The 21,724-nt window shown below is 38.3% G+C and overlaps 1 protein-coding gene across 4 annotated transcripts in view; it reads left to right on the forward strand.

Moving 5' to 3' along the window:
- MXI1 (MAX interactor 1, dimerization protein) overlaps positions 1-21,724 on the forward strand; it is an 83,756-nt gene that overhangs the window by 53,372 nt on the left and 8,660 nt on the right. For all 4 annotated transcript variants that reach the window (XM_070946039.1, XM_070946040.1, XM_070946041.1 and 1 more), the window contains 2 exons: positions 16,405-16,519; positions 18,530-18,701. In XM_070946039.1, coding sequence (XP_070802140.1) covers positions 16,405-16,519; positions 18,530-18,701 — 287 coding nt within the window. The remainder of the gene's footprint in view (positions 1-16,404; positions 16,520-18,529; positions 18,702-21,724) is intronic.

Below are 21,724 nucleotides of genomic sequence, written 5' to 3' on the forward strand. Positions count from 1 at the left end.
ATATACAAAATGATTTGCAAAGTGAGTGGTCTGACACATTGGATGCATCTGGATTCATGTATATGTATCTAGCAAATTTCAAATATTTCAAATATTTCCATGCCAAACTCAGACCAGTTCTGAAAAACATTACAGCATTACTGGGAAAGATACTATTATATGAGATACAATTCTTAAAACTACAACTATCAGATAAAACACTATGGAAATGGTTTCACACAGCAATAACTATAAATGGAACATTCCTAATGTGACATTTGCCTTATATCGATATAAGGATATTTCCTTAACCACTTATCTGGGGAACCGTAATGCAATGTAACAATCATTATAAAAGCATGAGAACTACCTGATATCTTTGCATCAACAACAGTCACCAATAGGAATTTGGGGGGCCATAAAGAAGGGAGACAATTCATTTTATGATTGGTTCTTGTAAATTACAGCTGCTTATGAAGTTGCTACCATAAAGAAACATTTAGGCAGTCCTAATGTAGAAATTGGTTGTAATTTGTATCCAGTAATATTTTGTTCTAAATACTTTCAGAGGAATCACTGAATTTCCCCTTATATTTTATTCTGAATCTTTATCAGATCTACACAATATTAATAAACCATTGGTTTGGGCAGAATTTCTGTCTTCAGTAATGCCTCAAAGAAGAAGCTGCATCCTGCTGTAAGCATACAAGCTACAGTAGGAGACTGAAGCAATGCAGTAAGTGTTCATAAAAATAGGCTTTCTCCCAGAGCATTATATAATCAGAGGGAGTGATGTCACTTGTAACTGTGGAGAGTATCTCTGAAATTGCAGGTTTCTGCAGACGGGCAACTGCTTGCCAAATGTGAAGAGGAGGCTTCTCTGAATTTGTGATAAACTGCAGTGTGGAGTTTTATGCTTTAAAGGAAGGAGATAACACAGACTGGCAGAGAGAACAATGCCTTTTCAACATACAAACACACACACGACCTCTTTGTACAAGGAAAATTTAAAAAGGGCATCTGTGTTAATCTAACCGAGGATTTCGGTTAGTAGGTTTTCCGGCAGTAGGTTTTCTTCAACCTTCCTATCAAGATGAATCTCACAAAATTATTTGTTTTGTACAATTAATAAAATCAAATAGCTAGTTTTCCTTGGTATATAGTGATCCTGTTATGCTGTCTTATATTCTCCATTTCAAATGGATCTTCTAATTAAATCTTTCTTATGCAAGAAGGTTTCGTGGTTCCTAGAAATATCCTACATGGAAATATAGACATTACTGAGTTCCAGATTCTATGACTTTACATTTGGAGTTGAATTTGACCCATGATGCAGAAGTCATATAATTTCTTATCTTATCACAATACAGTGTAATCATTATTGAGGGATGTGAAGTGCTTCCTCTTAAAAAGGGAAGGGCAATCTGGGCTGTTGATCTGAAGAAAATTGTGATCAGTGTGATCAGAGGATCAATGACAAACAGATCACTGAAGGAAATGAGAACCCTGTTGCTTCTCATTAAGATCTTTAGGAAAGGAGAGGAAGTAAGTTTACTTTTCCTTCCCATAGCAGGTCAGTAGGAAGGAGAAGGCCTCATCACTTCACCTTTCCTCTCAACAAACCTGCTTAGAAAGGCTTAGAGGGAGATCATAGAATTATAAAGATGGAAGGGAACTCAGAGGTCATCTAATCCAATCTATTCAGTGTATGATCTACTAAAGCATTTTAAACAGGTTGATTGTTCAGATAAAATGAAGGTGGGCCCTTTGTAAGATCTCTTGAGCATGGGGGCAAACTGATTGAACTGGAGAACTATTTGTAGCCACAGTTGAAACTGGAGCTGAGGTTTTTCTGAATAATAGGAAGACATTTGAGGGAACCAGTGATGGTTCTCTTTATTTCATATTTCTGAACCACCCATCTCCCTTAGAGAGGGACTCTGCTTCCTTGAAAAACAGTTGTCTCCGTTTGTACAGGTTTCCATGTTAACAAGCTCTGTCAAGTGATGTTCTGATGGTATTTTGATTGAAAGGATTATTGTATTTGTTTTCTCATACTTCCACAGATGATCAGAAGGTTGTAAAGATACTCGTGATTTCTTTTGGGTTGAGTAGACCATGTTCATCAGCCTAAGACATGGTAGGTCCCAAATTTGCACATTATCCATTTAGAAGGAATCCACTCAACTTTTATATTGCTCAGACTTTCGAAAAGGGAATACAAGTAGATACATTCAGCAAAGAAAGACGAAGTATATGCATGTGGGGTTGATATCATCTTAGAAAAAGTTCACAAATTAAGTGCATAGCAAAATATGGAAAAGTTAATGATACAGTATTAGTAGCAGTGGAACAGATCCCACCTGTGATAGGATCAATCAAGTATTTAATTTTTTAAAGGAAGTTTTGGAAAGATATTAATATCAGTATTTTTAAATACCAGGCAGTTACACTGAGTAGTGATTTGGATAATGTGGGTAAAGTATGTTTGACTCCTTATTCCCATCTGGAAGGTAATATTGCTAAACCCAGCATTTATTTGTGATTTCTTTCATGTACTATGAACTGGATATCAATTACAGTAGTGTGATGCTTTTGAATATATGACTACTTGTTCTGTTAGATTTTTGGCATTTCACTTTTCTCATGCCTTTCACATCAGCACAGCTGATCTTTGGAGAGAGAAGCAATGAGAAAAGCAGGCGATGCTTGGAAGATCGTTTCACTTGCTAGCGCCTCGTTAGGACTGAAAAACAACTCGTAAAGCACAACTGAGAGGGAACAGCAATGAGAAAAGCAGGCAAAGCACGGAGATTGTTTCACTTGCTAGCACCTCATTAGGGCTGAAAAAAGTTTCTAAAGCACAGCTGAGAGTTGGAGGGAGCAGACAAAGCACGGAAATTGCTTCACTCGCTAGCATCTCGTTAGGGCTGAAAAAATGTTTCGAAAAAGTTATATTTGGAGTATAAGACGCCCAAATTTTCAGGGGGGAAAAAGTGCATCTTATACTCCAAAAAATACAGTAAGTTGTTTTGATATGGGGATCCCAATGGGTCATTTGTTTGGTATATAGACAGAGGTACCTGTCTCTCACCCTCTTGTACAGGCAACAATCAAATAGGATGTGAACCAAATCTTCTACCTCTGCTGCTCCACAAATGCAGAGACGTTCATTGTAGGATATAGAATGGAATCTCCCATATCTGACCATTGTCAAGCTGTTCAAATCTTGCTCGCATAAATATCTCCCTTAGATGTTTTAGCAGTTGTAACTTCAAATAGCTGTCTCTTTGAAAAGTACCTTTGTATTTGCTCAGCCATTTCAAGTTACCCACCTTATTAAGGATAGCTATGTCATTTTGTGTTTCTATATCCTTAATTCTTTGGGAAGCTCTTTTTTTAAATTGTTCTCTTGTTACACAAGAGACAGGAAGGCCACAGCTTCTGGCAAAATGTGTTAGTTTGGTGATCCAGGAGATTTGTGATTGTGATTTTATTTGCTCTAGTAGACATAACTTGGGGAGTCTATCAGTCTCCATTTCATTGACTTTATGCCAGTAGTTATATGCTCTAATTTTGGATGGTGCATGAATTGTATGAATTCCCAATTCAGCTGCAACTGCTGCAGCAGATGTTCTTAGATCTATACCCAAAATACATCTCAAATGCTGGGACCGTGTTTGTTCTAGGACTGTGGTTGAGTACAGACCCCAAACTTCTGCTCCATACAAGAGCATAGGGGTAACCTTAGCTTTATATACTTTAATTAATGGAGCTAGGGACCCTGGGTAATTATGATTCTTTAAGCAGTAAATTCAGATGAGCTTTTGCTCTAAGTGTACTCCGTTGATGATGGCAAGTCCAAGATCCAGTCTTAGAAAAAGTTACACCTAAATATACAAAGGTGTTAACCTGTCCAATTGATTCACCGTCTAATTGCCATCTATGTCTTGGATGATATTTTCCAAACACCATGATTTTTATTTAGATTTACTAATGGTTAGGGAGTTATATTGGCAATAAGAGCTGAATCTTCTTAATAGCCTACGTAATCCTACTTGTGAATACGATAATAAAATCATATCAGCATAGAGCAAGTTGTTACAGTATGTATTTAGGATCATTGACATGTGTACCATGGGATCTTTCATTAAGGGCCTTGGTAGCACAGTGGTCTAAAGCACCCTGTTATTAACACAGCTGCCTGCAATTACTGCAGGCTCGAATCTTACCAGGCTCAAGGTTGACTCAGCCTTCCATCCTTTCTAAGGTAGGTTAAATGAGTTTGTGGGGGCAATAAGCTGACTTTGTATAAAATATACAGAAGTATGAAGGCTATTGCTTAACGCATTGTACGCCGCCCTGAGTCTCCGGAGAAGGGCGGCATATAAATCAAATTAAAAAAACAAACAAACCCTGGCAAGTCATTGATATATAAACTAAATAATAATGGGACCAGGATACACCCTTGCCTTACCCCTTTATTTGTGTGAATCCTGTTAGTCAGAGCCCCATTATACTCATACTGCACCCTCAAACAGGTACTTGTATAAAGGGCTTTAATCAAAGCCAGAAGTCTAGGTTCTATTTTAAGAGATGTCAGTTTAGTCCATAGTACTTCTCTGTTTACCATATCAAATGCTGCTGTAAGGTCTATAAAAGCAGCAAACAGGTCTCCTCATATAGGCATATTTGGGAATTAGATGGTTCAAGACAAAATTATCAATAGTGGATCGGCTTTGTCTAAAACCTGCTTGTTCTTCTGCAAGGAGAAATGGTTTTCCTCTACACAGATTTCAAATCTATTTAAAAGGAACCTAGCATATATTTTTGCTGCAATGTCAATCAGACTGATGGGCGTATAATTACTAGGATCCTTTTTATTTCTTTTTATATATACGGGACAACTATTGCCATCTTCCACCCATCTGGTATATGGCAGGTGTTATTCATATGTGTGAAAAAGACCTGCCAATACTGGACCCCACCAATTGGGAAATTTCTTAAATAATTCTGCTGGTAAAAAATTCTCACCTGGGACTTTATTGCTCTTTAAGTTTTTAATGATGGGTTGTATGGCCAAGGGGGAGGAGTTATAGGGTTTACTAAATCACTGCTTAAAGACAGTTTCTCTGCAGGATCCATGGAAGCAAACAAACACTGATAATAATCCTCCCAGTCCTCAGCAGAGATTGGTATATCAAATACAAATCTCCGTTCCTGTAGGATACTTGCTACAGAGTGCCAAAATATTACTGAATTATAACTTTTGGCAGCCAACTTGAGTTCTGAACAGATTGAAATGGCAAAACTTTTTTTCTTTAATTTTATAATTTATTAAATATTCCCTTCTTGTATGCAACATCTCAGCTTGTATATGAGCAGTAGGATTCCTCTGGGTGAGCCTCATGGCTGCCTTCAATTTCTTTTTCAGCCGCTGGCATTCAAGATCAAACCAACAGGGTCTATCCACTTGGGCTCTTTATGTAGCAGGTTTAGTTGTTAGGTGTTTCTTCAGGGTATTACAGAGATTAGAGAATGCATGAAGGCTGACAGCCAGTCAGTAGTAGATGACTAGATTGTTCTAACCCAGTTGGTAGCATTTTCTGCTTTAAGTCAGTCTGGTATTGCCTTGTTATCCCCTTTGGCCCAAATTAATCTTTTATATTGGGTCACCTCTACATGTTTTGTGAGCCCATCTGTCAGCCATGTTATATGGTCTTAAATCTGAGTGGCCTCGCAATGTCACGCTTACAGGCTGATGATCGCTCTCGTTGCTAAAGTGTACCGTGACCTCTGAGAAGAGGTCGACTTTATCTCTATAGACACACAAAAGAGATCCAGTACACTGCTTGAATGGGCTGAGTGGTATGTGTAAGGATACGTGTAATTCTTACCCTTACTTCCCGAATTTGGAGATTACCCTTAAATATTAAGGAGACTAGGAGCAGGCCAGCAGCATTACTTTTGTGGTCTCTTGAGTACCATTGAGGATGGTTATCAAAAAACTCTCCTGGTACTCCCTTCTTCTGGGCAAACTCATACAAAGGGGAGCCCAACCTAACCTTAAAATCTCCTAGTTCTACTACTATGGACTGAAGGTACAATACAGATATATTATCTAGGATAATTTCCAAACCTATCCAGTATTCAAAGTTATAATATCAGGATGTGTTTGAAGGGATATACACATTTACCAGTATATCCAAATTTTAACAGCTAGAAAATACGAATACTTGTCTTCGTTATATAGTTTCTCCCCCTGCCATTGCAATTCTTGCTTTATAAGAATGCATAACCCACCAGAAAGTCTCTTTTTGGTTTTTGGGCTGGGGAAGCCCATCCCTGAAAGCCTGGCATTTGTACTGGTTCATCCACTTCAGTTAACCAGGTTACCTGAATGGCTATTAAATCAAATCTAGGGAGGAAGTTCATTAGTCCACTATCAACCATCCCTTTCCAGCCAGCCATGTTCCAGGTCTGCATCTGTATGCTTCGTTGGTTGGCTAGGTGGTAAGAATGCTGGATGTCAACTTGATGTTGGAGCTGGGTCCATATTAACAATGCTTCCCATATAAACACAGTTATTGTGAGGTTTGATATTTCTCCTTGTGAGTTGCAGAACTTGTTTTTGCTCCTCTTTAACTTGATTGCCAATGTGCCTCTGTTTTTGCTCTAATATTGACATTTCTTCAGGTGGGCGGGCACTCCGTCTTTCCCTCTCCTTGTCTAGTTGTCCTACTGGATGGTCAATTTGAACTTGTACTACCAAGTCCCATTGGACGTCCCTTTCCTCCTCTTTTTGTTTTAGACTGGTACACCTTCTCTTTTCATTTGTTGGGGCTTGGGTGCTTTCAGAAGCTGGACTTGATAACAATTCCATGGAGGAGCTGCCAGAAGGAAGCAAAACATTCAAGGTTTCTGTTGCACCAGCTGCCAACCTCAACACTTGACCAATTACCGCAGTCTTTTCCAGTATCATCTCTTGGTCTCCTGGGCAAAGGATAGCAAAGTGGTGGACTAGCTGTTCCTCGTCATCCATGAACTGAAGCTTTCCGTTGTGTAGATTTAAATATTCTTTTTTATTGTCCTTATCTTTTCCTAACCTTGTTAGTTGAGGGCTTATTTGTCTGGCCATTGGTATATTCCCAAGATTAATGTTGACCTCCCTCACTGTCTTGGCTCTCTGCTCAGACTTCAACAGGGACTGAATTTGGGCTGTGTGAAGCCTGACTAGGTGGCTCAGTGTCTTAGCCACTGAGCTTGTCGATCAGAAAGATCGGCAGTTCAGTGGTTCGAATCCTTAGTACAGGTCTCTTGCGTGAGCAGGGGGTTGGACTAGATGACCTCCAAGGTCCCTTCCAACTCTGTTACTATTAAAATACCCGTCTTGGTCAAATACAGAGTTTCTTTAGCGAGGCCTCAAGTCTGAATAACATTGATGGCAGAACAATCTGCCCAAAGGTTAGCAAAGGTTTGCAGTCTTGTTTGTCGAGGAGCCAAGATACCTCTATTAGCTCGTTAGCGTAAACCCTACAGCGTAAGAATTGGGATAGAGAGATCAAAACCACTCTCCTGTTATGCCACCTGCCCCTGTTCAGAGAAGTGTTAGCAACTTGGAGTAGGATCATGTCTCTCTGCAAAACCAGCCTCTCCACAGCATCCTCTTCTCCCCGAGACCCCCAGTCCACATAGGCTGGCCAAACATCATGGGTAAGCTTTGGAATGTGAGCTTTGCTGTTTACTTCTTCAGATAGCTTATTGATGTGTTTTCTCATTAGAGACTTTAATTCTTTAATCCCTCCATTTGCTTCCAGGAGCTGGTCAAATATAGCAGAGACTGTTTGTGCTGTTAGTAGGCAATTCTTAGCAACCAAATCCAAGTCTCCTTTAAAATTGTTCCTAATATTATTCTTGTTCTCCCCTCCAACTCCTACTGGAATTGCAACTCCCTCCTCCACAGAGAAGCAGTCGTCCTCTTCCCAATCTAGAAGGGGGCTAGGTTTGTTTGCCAGGGTTGCAAGGGGGGAAGAAAAGAGAAAAGGAGACTTACTTGCAGTGTCCGTTATCTGAAAAAAGTCTTGGGTTGTCTAGGTGTTGTCGCAGCCATGTTTAGCTGGTTTTGTTTGCATAGTAGAGAAAACTTTCCTCTCATTCACTAAATGTTTTACTAACTGAAGTAAAAAGCTGGAATAAAAGCTGAATCTCTCAAGTGGTGAAATTAAAACTTTTTAAACTTAAAAGTTAAAAATTGATTTAAAAGTAGAAAGAGTATTTTTTAAAAAAGAGTAAAAATAGAGAAAAGGAGAGCAAAGCTCAAAGCTGCTGCTCACTATCACCATAGTATAGCCTTTATTGTCATTGTACATCATGTATACAACAAAATTGGTTTTAGCCTCACTGGTGCAATCCATGACAAAAAATATAAACAACATAAATAGTATAAAGAATAAACTAGTCATACGTTTCTGTGTGTGTGTGGAGTGATTGTGGTTGTGTTTAAGAGTCTGACAGCCTAAGGATAGAAACTATCTTTAAACCTATTTGTTCGGCTGGCTACGCTTTGATGTCTTCTGCCCGATGGTAGAAATGCGAAGACATACTGACCAGGGTGTGAATCATCTCTAAGTATCTTTCTTAGTCTGCTAAAGCAGCGACACCTGCTTGAGCCATCTTGGACTCCTTCAAAAGAAGCCTTGAAAAAGTATTTGATCTAGCTATGAGCCAGCAATGTGATGTGAATATTAAAACAGCATCAATTGAAGTATAATTTCCAAATCATGCAAACCAATCATGTTGCTTTTTTTCTGTATTGGTCAAATCCCACTTGAAGGACCCGTATGCATTTCTTCACACTGATTCAAAAAGAAAGAGAAAGTGGAACAGATTCAAAGAAGAGCAACATGGATGATCAGATAAAAACTAATTATTAAGAGGAGAAACTGAGGGAACTTGATATATTTAGCTTTAAGAAGAGAAGACCGCAAGGAAACATAAAATGTTGTTCATACAGAATATCCAGAGTCTGATTTGTCCTGGAATGCAAAACATGGAATGATTATTTTAGGAAAGCAGGTTCCAGTTAAATGTTAGGGAAATCTACCTAAAGAAAAGGAGTTGGATGGTGGGACCTGTCATCAGGAGAGGTAGTAACTTTTCCTTTATTGGACATTGAAGCAGAAGCTGGATATCCATCCATCTGTCAGAATGCTGTAATGCGGATTTCTGTGTTGAGTAAGGATCCTTATCCGGTATGTTGGCTTGCAACTATATGATTTATTGAGGTCACTAGTTTTCAGATCAATTTAAATGTGTTACATGAGAAAAGGCTTTCTTCACAGCAATATGGATTAAACAGCCTGAATCTCTTCAGTTCAGAAAAATAATCAAGTTACACTTTTAATAGAATTTTCCTTTTTTAAAACGTTACATTTAAAAATTATACAAAAATATTCCTGAGCATCTAATGAAATGTCCCAACAACCACAAAAAAGGTATATGATAATCAATTTGGTAGTCTTTAATATACCATAAAGTATTGTTTACCAAAGGTTTGCCAACGGCCCTTTTATAATAGAGGGACATTTAGAATGGAAATACTGATAAGCTGGTCTCCCTTGTAGTGTTGCCTTTTTTCTGACAGTCCACTGCCAAGCCTCTGACCCTAAAACTCTTAATCATTCTTGCTTGTCAGTGGTATAATTACAATTCTTGTCCCTTCCCCCCCTCCAACTCTTCAGTTTATTAACAATAGCAGTTGTTAAATGCCACATGTAAGTGAAGGAGCCAGATTAATTTTTCAGCCTTCATTTGGGTAGATGGAGCTCTCATATTCCTCTCCTTTGTCTGTGGACAAGACCGATGAAGGCTTTTAGGAACATAAACAGAGACTGACATCATTTTGTGTTATTGATTTGGAGGATTCAGTTTCAGCTGTAGTTTGTGAATGAGTCCTGGGGTGATTTCTTCGGAAGACGGAAGGAAGAAAGCTGAAGGAAGGAATAGTTTTAAACTTCACATAGATCAGCGTGGAACATCTGGATTAGCTGATACCAGAATGAATCCCAAGGATAACAGTCCACACTCGGGAGGGAGTGGGGAAGGAGCTATTTTCCCTGTCTTTTCCTCCTCAGGGTTGAAATAGAAATTCGTGTAGTAAATTCTTCAACAGAAGGATTAAGCCTTTGCCCTTACTCTGAAGTACCATGCAGCTGGTTAAAAGTGTATTAAATACTTTCATTAATTGTCAGTTAAAAAGCAAATCACCTCATTGAAATCAAAATGAATTTCAGTTTATATGTTCTCCAGTTCATTATGGAATCTCAGTATTCAGTACTGAGGAAGGGCATTATTTTAACCTAAGGTTTTACATTATTTGCTTTTGGAAAATGTGACAAATGTCAGATGGAGATGGATTGTGTAACTGGTTTAAGAGAACATTTTATGAGGAGGCTGTGTGACCCGCTCTTGTTTGTGCGTCTTGATGCAGTAATTTGATTTGCATAGAAGGCTAAAGTCACATTGTTTTGCAGGCTTCTTAACCAGATAGCCTTTTAGACTGACTGAACCTGGGCTTCCCTATTTGCAATGTGAGCATTAAAGGAATGCTTGTTTTTATACATACATACATACATACATACATACATACATACATACATGCATACGTACGTACATACATACATACATACATACATACATATTTGGCTGTATTGTTTTAGGAGTTTTTTTTATATGAAAAACAGAAAAGGGGCATAATAACTAAAATTTCTTATGCTGCAGAGATGCAGGACAAGAGTGCATCAATTAACATAAACTGGGAGTGAATTTGTTTTCCTCTCATTTTGGCATGTTTTCAGTTCTAACTTGCATGTGAACATAGTTAAGATATCAGTGGTTACTAACTTGGTTGTATGATAGTTATAAAGATCTGTTTCTGGAAAGAGATATGACCTTTATTATCTCTAACACACTTCATATGAATCTGCCTCTGAAGATGAATTGGTGCAGAATGTAGCAACCAGACTGCTTGGAAGCCAAACTCAATTTTGTTGGATAAAATAGATTTCAAAGTCAATGCATTTGTTGCCAGTAGGATCCTAAGCCCAGATCAGATGCCTGGTTGCCACCCTCATTTTTATATTGCCTACCTATACATTTAGTTACTTTTTTCTTAAGGACTTTTCATTTGTTCCAACTAAATTTCATTATTTTATTTTCAGCCTATTTCTTAATTATCCAGATCATTTTGAATTATTTTTCTACCTTCTATTGTTTGTGTCATCTTTAAATTTGAACATACATTCCATCTATCTTGTCATCCAAGCCATTAACATATTGAAATGTTGAATCTTGGGGTGTCACTTTTACTTTCTCTATTTTGACAGATTATCTGAGCATTTTAGTTATGATGTTTGAGCCATCCAGCCCATTCTCGAATATCATCAAGTATTTTGCCAAACACTTGGTTGAAATGAAAATATATTATGACCATAACATTCCTGTAGTTTATAGAAAAAAAATTACTGAATTGGAAAACTAGATGATCTTAGTTTGGTAACATTTGTTCTTGAACAATATAATTTTAGGGTTTTGAACTCTACAGGAATCCAAACAGGTATTTCCCTGATCATGTCATTCCTAGTTTCACTGAAATTCAAAGCAATCTCTTCATTTTGCTATATTCAACTTTATGGTAGAAAACAAATCTCATAGGAATGAAAATAGGAATTGAATTATTTTTATTTGTGTCTTAGTATTTTGCTGTCTTTATTGTGCAAGTGGTACACTTTTTCTATTCCTTAAAAAAAGACTACCCGAAAAAAAAACATTGTTATTCCTAACATCCTTTACCCAACTTAGATGATTGTAAGATTTAGTCTTTCTGATACCATATTTGCAATTCCAAGCTAACAGTATGGGTTCCTCACTGGTGACTTGTTCAATGGTAAGAGAGCCATTTTATGTTATTGGCAGAACATCACAAGGTTTGTGCAATGTCACTAGATTTTTGCCAGTTGTTTTCTCTCTTGCTGGAATAACAATTTTTTAGTGCCTCTTATTTTGGGAAACATCTTACTTCCCATCTTTGCTTCATTTTCTTATTTGTTTCTTCTGCTATAGGAAATTATTTAACATTAAACATGTGACTTTACATATTAAAATCCACTTTTATGAAGTTCAAAATGTATATTTGCCTGCACTTTGCCAATATGCATGCGTATAAAGAATATGTAGTCAGTTTCCCCCAAGGATTGTGATCCGTCCTCTTTGCTGATTAAGTCTTCCCTTTTATTTAAGCGTAGTCCAGAATAGCTAATTCTTTTGTACCTTTCTTCACCTTATGAATATGAATATTGCCTCTCCCTAAATAAGAAATTTGTGAGCAGGATATGTCAGGAATGTCCTGAACTGAACAGTTATAATTATTCAGCTATTCCATCTTTATGTTTTCATACTGGTTTGAAAAATCTGCAGTTTGCATTTGAGAAATCTCTCTTGCAATTTCTATTAATTGGGTCATCAGTAATAGAACCTATCACAATATTGTTTAATAAAAATTATTCAAACAATATTACAAAATTCATTCTTAGATTTAATTCATTCTTAGACGCAAAAAGAAACTATAGTCCAACCTACCAGAAACATAACTGTAAAAAACAGACTTGGAAATAAAAGTTAAAATAAGCAAAAAAAAATAGTAAGAGAACACCTGTCTGATCTTGATGAATACAAATTACCAGGATCTGATGGTTTATATCCCAGAGTTCTAAAGGAGCTGGCAGATGTCATCTCAGAACCATTGCACCACATCTTTCAAAAATCCTGGAACACTGGGGAACTACCAGAGGACTGGAAAAGAGCTGATGTGGTTGCCATCTTCAAAAAGGGGGGGAAAACCAGATCCAGGAAACTACAGACCAATCAGCCTAACATCAATAACCAGGAAGATACTGGAAAAGATAATAAAAAACCAGATCTGCCAACACCTAGAAACAAGCAAAGTAATAACTAGCAGTCAGCACGGGTTTGTTAAAAACAGATACCCAAACCAATCTTATTTCATTCTTCAACATAGTGACTAAATTAGTAGACCAGCGAAATACTGTGGACATAATATACTTAGACTTCAGCAAGGCATTCAACAAAGTAGAAGTAGAACCTACTTCTTCGTAAGCTAGAAAAAAGTGGGATAGATAGCTCCACACTAGATGGATTCACAACTGGCTGACAAACCATACTCAACGAGTAGTCCTTAATGGGTCTAAGTCTACATGGAGAAAAGTAAGCAGTAGGATGCCACAAGGTTCCGTTTTAGGCCCAGTACTCTTCAATATCTTAAAAAAAGAGTTAGATGAGGGTATAGAAGGAGAACTCACCAAATTTGCAGATGATACTAAACTGGCAGGAATAGCTAACACCCTAGAAGATAGGCTCAAGATCCAGATGGATCTTGAAAGACTTGAACACTGGGCCCTATCTAACAAAATGAAATTCAATGTAGAGAAAAGTAAAGTCTTTTCTCTTAGGTAAGAAAAACCAAAAGCACACATAAACTGGGGGAAACCAGGCTTAATAGCAGTGACTGTGAGAGGGATCTTGGAGTCTTAATGGACAATCAGCTAAATATGAGCCAGCAGTGTGTAGCTGCAGCTAAAAAAGCCAACGCAATCCTAAATCGCATTAACAGAGGGATACAATCAAGATCAAGTGAGGTACTAATACCACTCTATAAAGCCCTATTAAGACCACATCTAGAGTACTACATCCAGTTTTGGTCACCACACTATAAAAAAGATGTTGAGAGACTAGAAAGAGTGCAGAGAAGAGCAACCAGGATGATTAGGGGACTGGAGACTAAAACATATGAAGAATGGTTACATGAACTGGGCATGGCTAGTCTAGTGAAGAGAAGGACCAGGGGAGACATGATAGCCATCTTCCAATACTTGAGGGGTTGCCATAGAGAGGAGGGGGTCAAGCTCTTTTCCAAAGCACCTGAAGGCCAGACAAGGAATAATGGATGGAAACTGATCAAGGAGAGATTCAACCTAGAAATGAGGAGGAACTTTCTGATAGTGAGAACAATCAACCAATGGAACACCTTGCCTTTGGAAGTTGTGGGAGCTTCATCACTTGAGACTTTCAAGAAAAGATTGGACTGCCATTTGTCAGAAATGGTATAGAGTCCCTGCTTGAGCAGGGGGTTGGACTGGATGACCTATAAGGTCCCTTCCAACTCTGTTAATCTGTTAATCTGTTAATTTCTGAACAGCTGTGTATATTTTTAAACACTTTGTAGAACTCTTCCCTTTTTATTGCTTATTCTCCTTTAAAGCAAATGGTATTTTTCAATTGCTATATTCGAGTCATGGGAGACTCATTCTTCCAAATGTCAGTTTATTTACTCTTTTATTAAATGTATATGCTGCCTTTCTTTAGGGGCTCAAAGCAGCTTAAAGCAACCCATTGCTTCATCCTCATTTTTGAATGATAGTAACCCTGTGAGGTAGGTTAGGCTGAGACACACTGAATTATATGTGTAAAGTCGTATTTCCCTTCCTATATTAAGAGTTCAAACTCACTTTATTTTCCATATGAAGAATGCATTAGACTTCTAATCTGAAATTGTGTTTTGGATTTTCTGATATGGATATGGGAAAGTGTTCATTTCTGCTCAGTTATCATCAGGACCTGATTAAATGTGTCAGCTGATGATCAAAGCAAAGAAACCACTAATAGAAATTAATTCTGAAAGATGGGCATATGACACACATAATTAACATAATTTATATGCACATTGAAAAGCCAGTCTGCAGTTAATGTATGCCTTTTACTCACTGCATGACAATATTAACATACAATATCCAGACTCCTTATTATTTCTAATAGGAAACATATTCTACTGGTTCTCTAAAACAATAATTGGATGTTACAAGTTAGCGAGAGGATGTAGAGAAAATAGGGCTGGCCTATACTAACTTTTTAAAAATTCTTGCGTGTTTAGGTTTCTTTATACTTTAACCAAGAATTAAAGTTGGAAATAATAGAAATTCTCGCAACAGTTTTATACAATGGCCATCTCTTGCTTAACTAGCACAAATAATGACATTTACAATGAAAGAGGATGTTCCTTTGATTCAGGATAGTACCGTAATTGTAGGAAGCTGGCAGGTTAATATTCTCCAAATATATGGAGCAAATCTGTTGCTTTATTTGTATGGATGTCTCTAATTAAGTATATTATTTTCTTAGTCAATGTAGAACAATGTATTTTATAGATGGTTCTCTGCAACATGCAAAAGAATTCCCTATCTTCTATGTTTATGTGTTGAAACACAAGATTCTAGTTTTTGTACTTTTGCTCCTCACACCAAATTACATGAACCAATTAAATGACAGATCATTCTGTCCTCTAACTATAGTTAACATGTAAAAACGGTAGCTATCAATTCAGAGACACACCATATCCTAATTATCAGCTCCAAATATGGGGGCACAAGGATGCAGCTGAGTATGAATCAGTTGGGCAGCTGGGATTTTGGAAATCAGTTGGGAGGGCGGGGAGGATTGCTAGCAGTCATATTAATGTTTTTGGGTAGTTGCATAGTTCTATGCATGGAATAGCCTAAATAAATAAGAAGCCAAATAATTTAACAATTGTTTTGCACTCATCTTGCTGAAATGTTTTAATTACTTAACGCATTGTAAGCCGCCCTGAGTCTCTGGAAAAGGGCGGCATATAAATCAAACTAATAAATAAATAAATAAATAAATAAATAAATAAATAAATAAATAAATAAATAACATCACAGTTCTTTCACTGTATGGTTAGAAATGAAGAAAGCATAAAAAGATGCAGCAGCTTTGCTCAAATTTGTTAACTCACAGATCTGTTGGCCAAGATGGCTGGTGGAAGTGGGAATTCTAGTTCAAATTATTCTGGGGAGTGTCAATTTAGGAAAAGTGGGTTGTATTAAAAATGTGGAGTGGCAAGTTGTTGCAACCTTCCCTTTTTTTGTTAAAGTAATAATGAGTTCAAGTACAGTATGTGGGTGAGAACAAAGTGGAACCGAGATTGTCAACCATTTTAATTTGCAGTGTAAAATAAAAAAGAAAGGAATGCATGATAGGCAAAATTTATTTTTCTTTGAGCATTGCAGTGTCCACTGGAGTAATATGGAACTATCAGAAATTGCCAGTTAAGCTGAATGATGTGGAATATCAATGGTGAAATAATTCAATATGCTACATTTTTTTTCAAATACCTGTCAGAGTTATTAACTGACTCACCAGCTATGCTTGTTAGAACACCAACCTCAAAGTGTTTCCACCTTTTACAGTAGAAGTCAGTGTGATATTATTTAGGAAGCTATTTGAAAAGGCGAGTTCCAGTTCACAATGTATCTCTACACCTTTTCCTCCCAGACGAGCCCACCTCCGCCTGTGTTTAGAGCGCTTAAAAGTTCTGATACCATTAGGACCTGACTGCACCAGACACACAACCCTTGGGCTACTTAACAAAGCCAAAGCACACATTAAGGTAAGAGGAGCATCACTTTCCATTTATAATAATGTTTCAATTAGCCCACCAATCATAGTTGCAGATAAGATTATTATCTTCCTCAGAAGGTTCATACATGATGTTGATATAGTGTCTTTAAAAGCATGTCCCAGCATTTTTGTGGCATTATTTTTCTTGGTAAATTTGCAGAATTTGTTTGCTCTATAAGAAAGTCTGGTATAGAAATGATAGAAATCTGAAATCTGGTATAGAAATCATTGACTTAACATTCAACACATCGTTGCTTAAATACCATCTTTTAAATGTCAACAAATTATTTAAAATTCCAGAATAGTATAGTTCCACAAAATACAATTAAGAAATATTAATAGGAATTTATATTATATCATTGATAGTATAAATTGTCATTGGGCTTCATCTAACAAAATGTTTTCTTGAAGTTCAATATTGTTTATTGAAATAACTTTTGAATAGATAGATATATCTATGTTTGAATGCCCAAATTTTATGGCACAGCTATCAAGATAATTCCTAAATTAAAAGAAGTTTTACTTCTCTGTTTCTTTCCTAAACTGTATTCGGGCATCTGACAAATACATACCAGGATCTGAAGTGTTACGTTTTTCATTCATGTTATTCATGACTTTATGATCGTAGATTAATTTTTTAAATACAAAAGATATGATAGTATTAGCATTATTCAGAAAATGTTAATCCTAGATATATTATACAGTACCATTGTAAAATAATAATAAAAGCGAAATGGTAAATATGTGTCTGAAATCATATAAAACATACTGTGCAAGAGTTCTATCGTGCCTTAATGATTGGTAGATTTGCTGAAAATATTATTAATTGACTAGCAGCTGTACTGTACCATCTTTCTTCAACCTACTAATGTTACTGTCCTCAGTTTAATTAGAGGGCCTGAACTTCGGAAAGGCCATGTTAAAGAAAGAATGTTCCAGATTTTAGGTTATGCTTATTACTAGTGAAACGTCAAGCAATAAAATCTAAACCATATGGAGCTTCATCCAGAGAGTCAGTTATTCAAATCATTCTCTGCACAGCTCCATGTGCCATGAGCAGGCCAAATACATCAGGAAGAAACTATTAATGACCAAGAGTCATTAGTAGCATGTGTTAATTATTTAAATCTACATATTCTCTTTGCATTCCATTTACAATATATGGGAACTGCATTTGGAAAATAAATACAGTACCTAATAACAAACAAAAAAGAAAGAAAGTTTAAAAAGAGCACAGCAGGTGCCCTGGCTACAGTGTTTCTGACCCTTTCCTGATTTTTTTTTTTTTTAAAATAGAGTAGTGCCAGGCTCACAGGGATCAGGATGTGCTTAAACACTTTGGAACAGCTCAAGCTTAGCAGGGAGGGAAACCCTGCTTACTTAAATGGATGGTATTAGCCTGAGATGACTTGGAGTTATGCAACTTGCTGGCCATCAAGAAACCCTGTGCATTGGCCTGGTAAGATTTCCCAGCTGTAATGAAAGGAGTCTGCAGTCGATTACATAAATGACTGGTCAAATGGGGAACTGCTTCAAAGAAATAGATGATAAATTAAGTGGTGAAGGTACATACGCTTCTTTACTTGTGATGCCTTTTCCTATTAAATTATCTGAATGGAGAGAGGGCAGTGATGGAAAAGAACTAGCCATGCTCTACTTGATCCTTTCCTCTTCATTACTCTAAGATTGGACTGAGAAACAAATTGCTTGTTTTTGTAGGGAGTAAGGACACAACTTTTCCTTACTTGCAAGGATGCCATTTAAGGGCATATATCTCACACATAATTACACAGCAACACATTATTCTATGATGTATCATTCATATTCTTCATCTCTGATCCTCCAACTTTGCCAAAACGTATTTCCAATTTTCTCTATAGTCATAAAGAGATCTTCTGACAAAGCTCTCAGAATAAGATCCGAAGAGAATATTAGTAAATAAAATGGGAAAAGTGCTGGGGAAATCCAGACAATGAAAAACAATCTTTTATCATGGCAGAAACTTGAAGAAGCCGACAGGAGAAGCCAGCATCAGCTTGAGAACCTGGAAAGAGAGCAGAGGTTCCTAAAGCGACGATTGGAGCAGTTGCAAAGCCCTCAGGACATTGAGCGAATACGAATGGACAGCACTGGATCAACCATGTCCTCAGATCGCTCTGATTCAGAGCGAGGTCAGTATTTGATCCCTCCATATGTTGGTTAAAGACACAAAATGTTCAATTCTCTTTGCTCCATACAATTTCTTTGCTTCAATCTATGAGTAACCGTACTTTCATTCAGATCCATGAAGGAGGCACAACTTAAGTGACTCTTGTTTGGAAACATATGTCATCTAAATTTTTCATAGATGCTTAGGAGTCTTTAATATCCCTATTAAATTTAACAGATCTTAAAGTTGTTTAATTTTGCTCTCTGTCTAAAATATATTTGATATGTTTTGCCCATTTGGGTTGAATTTGTACAAGGCTCGTAGGAGCCTTGATGGTACAGTGGTCTAAGCACCCTGTTATTAACACAGCTGCCTGCAATTACTGCTGGTTCGAATCTCTCTAAGGCTCAAGGTTGACTCAGCCTTCCATCCTTTCTAAGGTAGGTGAAATGAGGACCCAGTTTGTGGGGGCAATAAGCTGACTTTGTATAAAATATACAGAAGTATGAAGGCTATTGCTTAACGCATTGTAAGCCGCCCTGAGTCTCTGGAGAAGGGCGGCATATAAATCAAATTTAAAAAAAAAAAAAGTATCAGCAACTTCCAGGTCTACAATATACCTACTTAAAATAATTTAATCATATGTATTTCATAAGTATGAAGACTCTGTATCTGTACATGATTAAAAACGTATGTGGTAGACCTGAAATGGACAAACTATCTTACAAAGTACTTACACCCTGGAATATTATTTCTTGGTTAATTGTCATTTGTACTCATCTCCTCTGTTTAATCCTCCAAATTTGCCAAGATATAAATTCGATTTTCTTGATAGTTAAAAACAACACTAATGAAAGAGGCGGTAGTGAGGCCCCTCCTCAAGAAGCCTTCCCTGGACCCGGCTGAATTAGCCAACTATCGTCCAGTCTCCAACCTTCGTTTTGTGGCGAAGGTTGTTGAGAGCGTGGTGGCACGACAACTTCCCCGGCACCTGGATGAAGCTATCTATCTAGACCCGTACCAGTCGGGCTTCAGGCAGGGGTACAGCACAGAAACGGCATTGGTCGCGTTGGTGGATGATCTCTGGAGGGCTCGGGACAGGGGTTGTTCCTCTGTCCTAGTCCTATTAGATCTCTCAGCGGCTTTTGATACCATCGACCATGGTATCATGCTGCAGCGGTTGAGGGGGTTAGGAATAGGGGGCACCGTTTTGCGGTGGTTCTCCTCCTTCCTCTCCGACCGCTCGCAGTTCGTGTTGGCAGGGGGGCAGAGGTCGACCTCGAGGCGTCTCGCATGGGGAGTGCCGCAAGGGTCGGTCCTCTCGCCCCTCCTGTTCAACATTTATGTGAAGCCGCTGGGTGAGATCATCCGTGGTTTTGGAGTGAAGTGTCATCTGTACGCTGACGATACCCAGCTGTACATCTCCACCCCAGACCACCCCAACGATGCCCTTGATGTGATGTCCCGCTGCCTGGAGGCCGTGTGGGCCTGGATGGGGAGGAACAGGCTCAGACTCAACCCCTCCAAGACCGAGTGGCTGTGGCTCCCGGCGCCCCGATATAGTCAGCAGGTGCCATCGCTGACTATTGGGGGTGAATCTTTGCCCCCCACGGAGAGGGCTCGCAATCTGGGTGTCCTCCTGGATGCACGGCTGTCTTTAGAAGAGCATATGACGGCCGTGGCCAGGGGGGCCTTTTATCAGGTTCGCCTGATTCGCCAGTTGCAGCCCTTTCTGGATCGGGACGCCCTGCGCACGGTCACTCATGCCCTTGTTACTTCCCGGTTGGACTATTGTAATGCTCTCTACATGGGGCTCCCCTTGAAGAGCACTCGGAAGCTCCAGCTGGTCCAGAATGCGGCCGCGCGGGTGGTTATGGGCGCAACCCGTTATGCCCATGTGACACCCCTCCTGCGCGAGCTGCACTGGCTCCCGGTGGTCTTCCGGGTGCGATTCAAGGTGTTGGTTACCACCTTTAAAGCGCTCCATGGCATAGGACCCGGGTACCTCCGAGACCGTCTTCTGCCACCAATAGCCTCCCACCGACCAGTTCGTTCCCACAGAGAGGGTCTCCTCAGGGTGCCGTCAGCCAAGTTATGTCGGCTGGCGACGCCCAGGGGGAGGGCCTTCTCTGTGGGAGCCCCAGCCCTGTGGAATGAACTGCCCCCGGAAATTCGTAAGATATCTGACCTCCGGGTGTTTCGCTGCGCATTGAAGACCCTGTTGTTCCGCCAGGCCGGACTATCAATACAATAGTTTTAAATTGGGGTATTTAAATTTATTGGGGTTTTAAATTTGAGCCATTTATTTAATTATTTTAAATTTTATATCATTGTTTTGTTTGTGTTTTTAAATAGGCTGTACACCGCCCTGAGTCCTTCGGGAGAAGGGCGGTATAGAAATAAAATTATTATTTATTATTATTATTATTATTATTATTCTAGCAGAGCTTTCAAATTATTATGTAGTAGAAACCTATTTGGATACAGTTTATTTTCTTGTCTATCATGATACTATCATGATTTTTTTGACAGGAAAGGCATAAATGCTAAGACATCAGAAGATTATTTGCACATCATCCAGAAACAGCTTTCACTAGAATTATGGGACTGATATAAATACAATTATCTTTATTTCAACTTAGGCATTCAAATGAAAGAGTGCTTATGGTAAACATTACACCCATCAAAAGCTATTCAAATCAATGGCATGGACTCAAAATGTTCATGCAAATAGGCAAATGTCTGTAGGAAAAGTCTTTATGTATGGATACTTAGCTCTGCACTGGCAAAAAATATGGTAGTACAGGAAAGAAAGTGCTCATAATTCTATAAGCAAAGACTTTCCCGTACTATGAATACATGGAGAGGATTACCTTTGGGGTGAGGAGAGAACTTTTTTACATGTGTAGGGGTTTTTTTCCCCTTTCTCTTTCTGAATAGGGCTAGAGGCCTCTCTTAGCTTAACAATTATACAGTATATTGGGATTCTTGCTTTATGAAATTAGGATAATAAAATACCTTGCTTTCAGGTGGTATACTCAAACT

The sequence above is a fragment of the Pituophis catenifer genome, unplaced genomic scaffold (assembly GCF_029215685.1).
Source record: "Pituophis catenifer annectens isolate HBS135680 unplaced genomic scaffold, rPitCat1.0.hap2 SCAF_6, whole genome shotgun sequence".
NCBI classification, from domain to species: Eukaryota; Metazoa; Chordata; class Lepidosauria; order Squamata; family Colubridae; genus Pituophis; species Pituophis catenifer.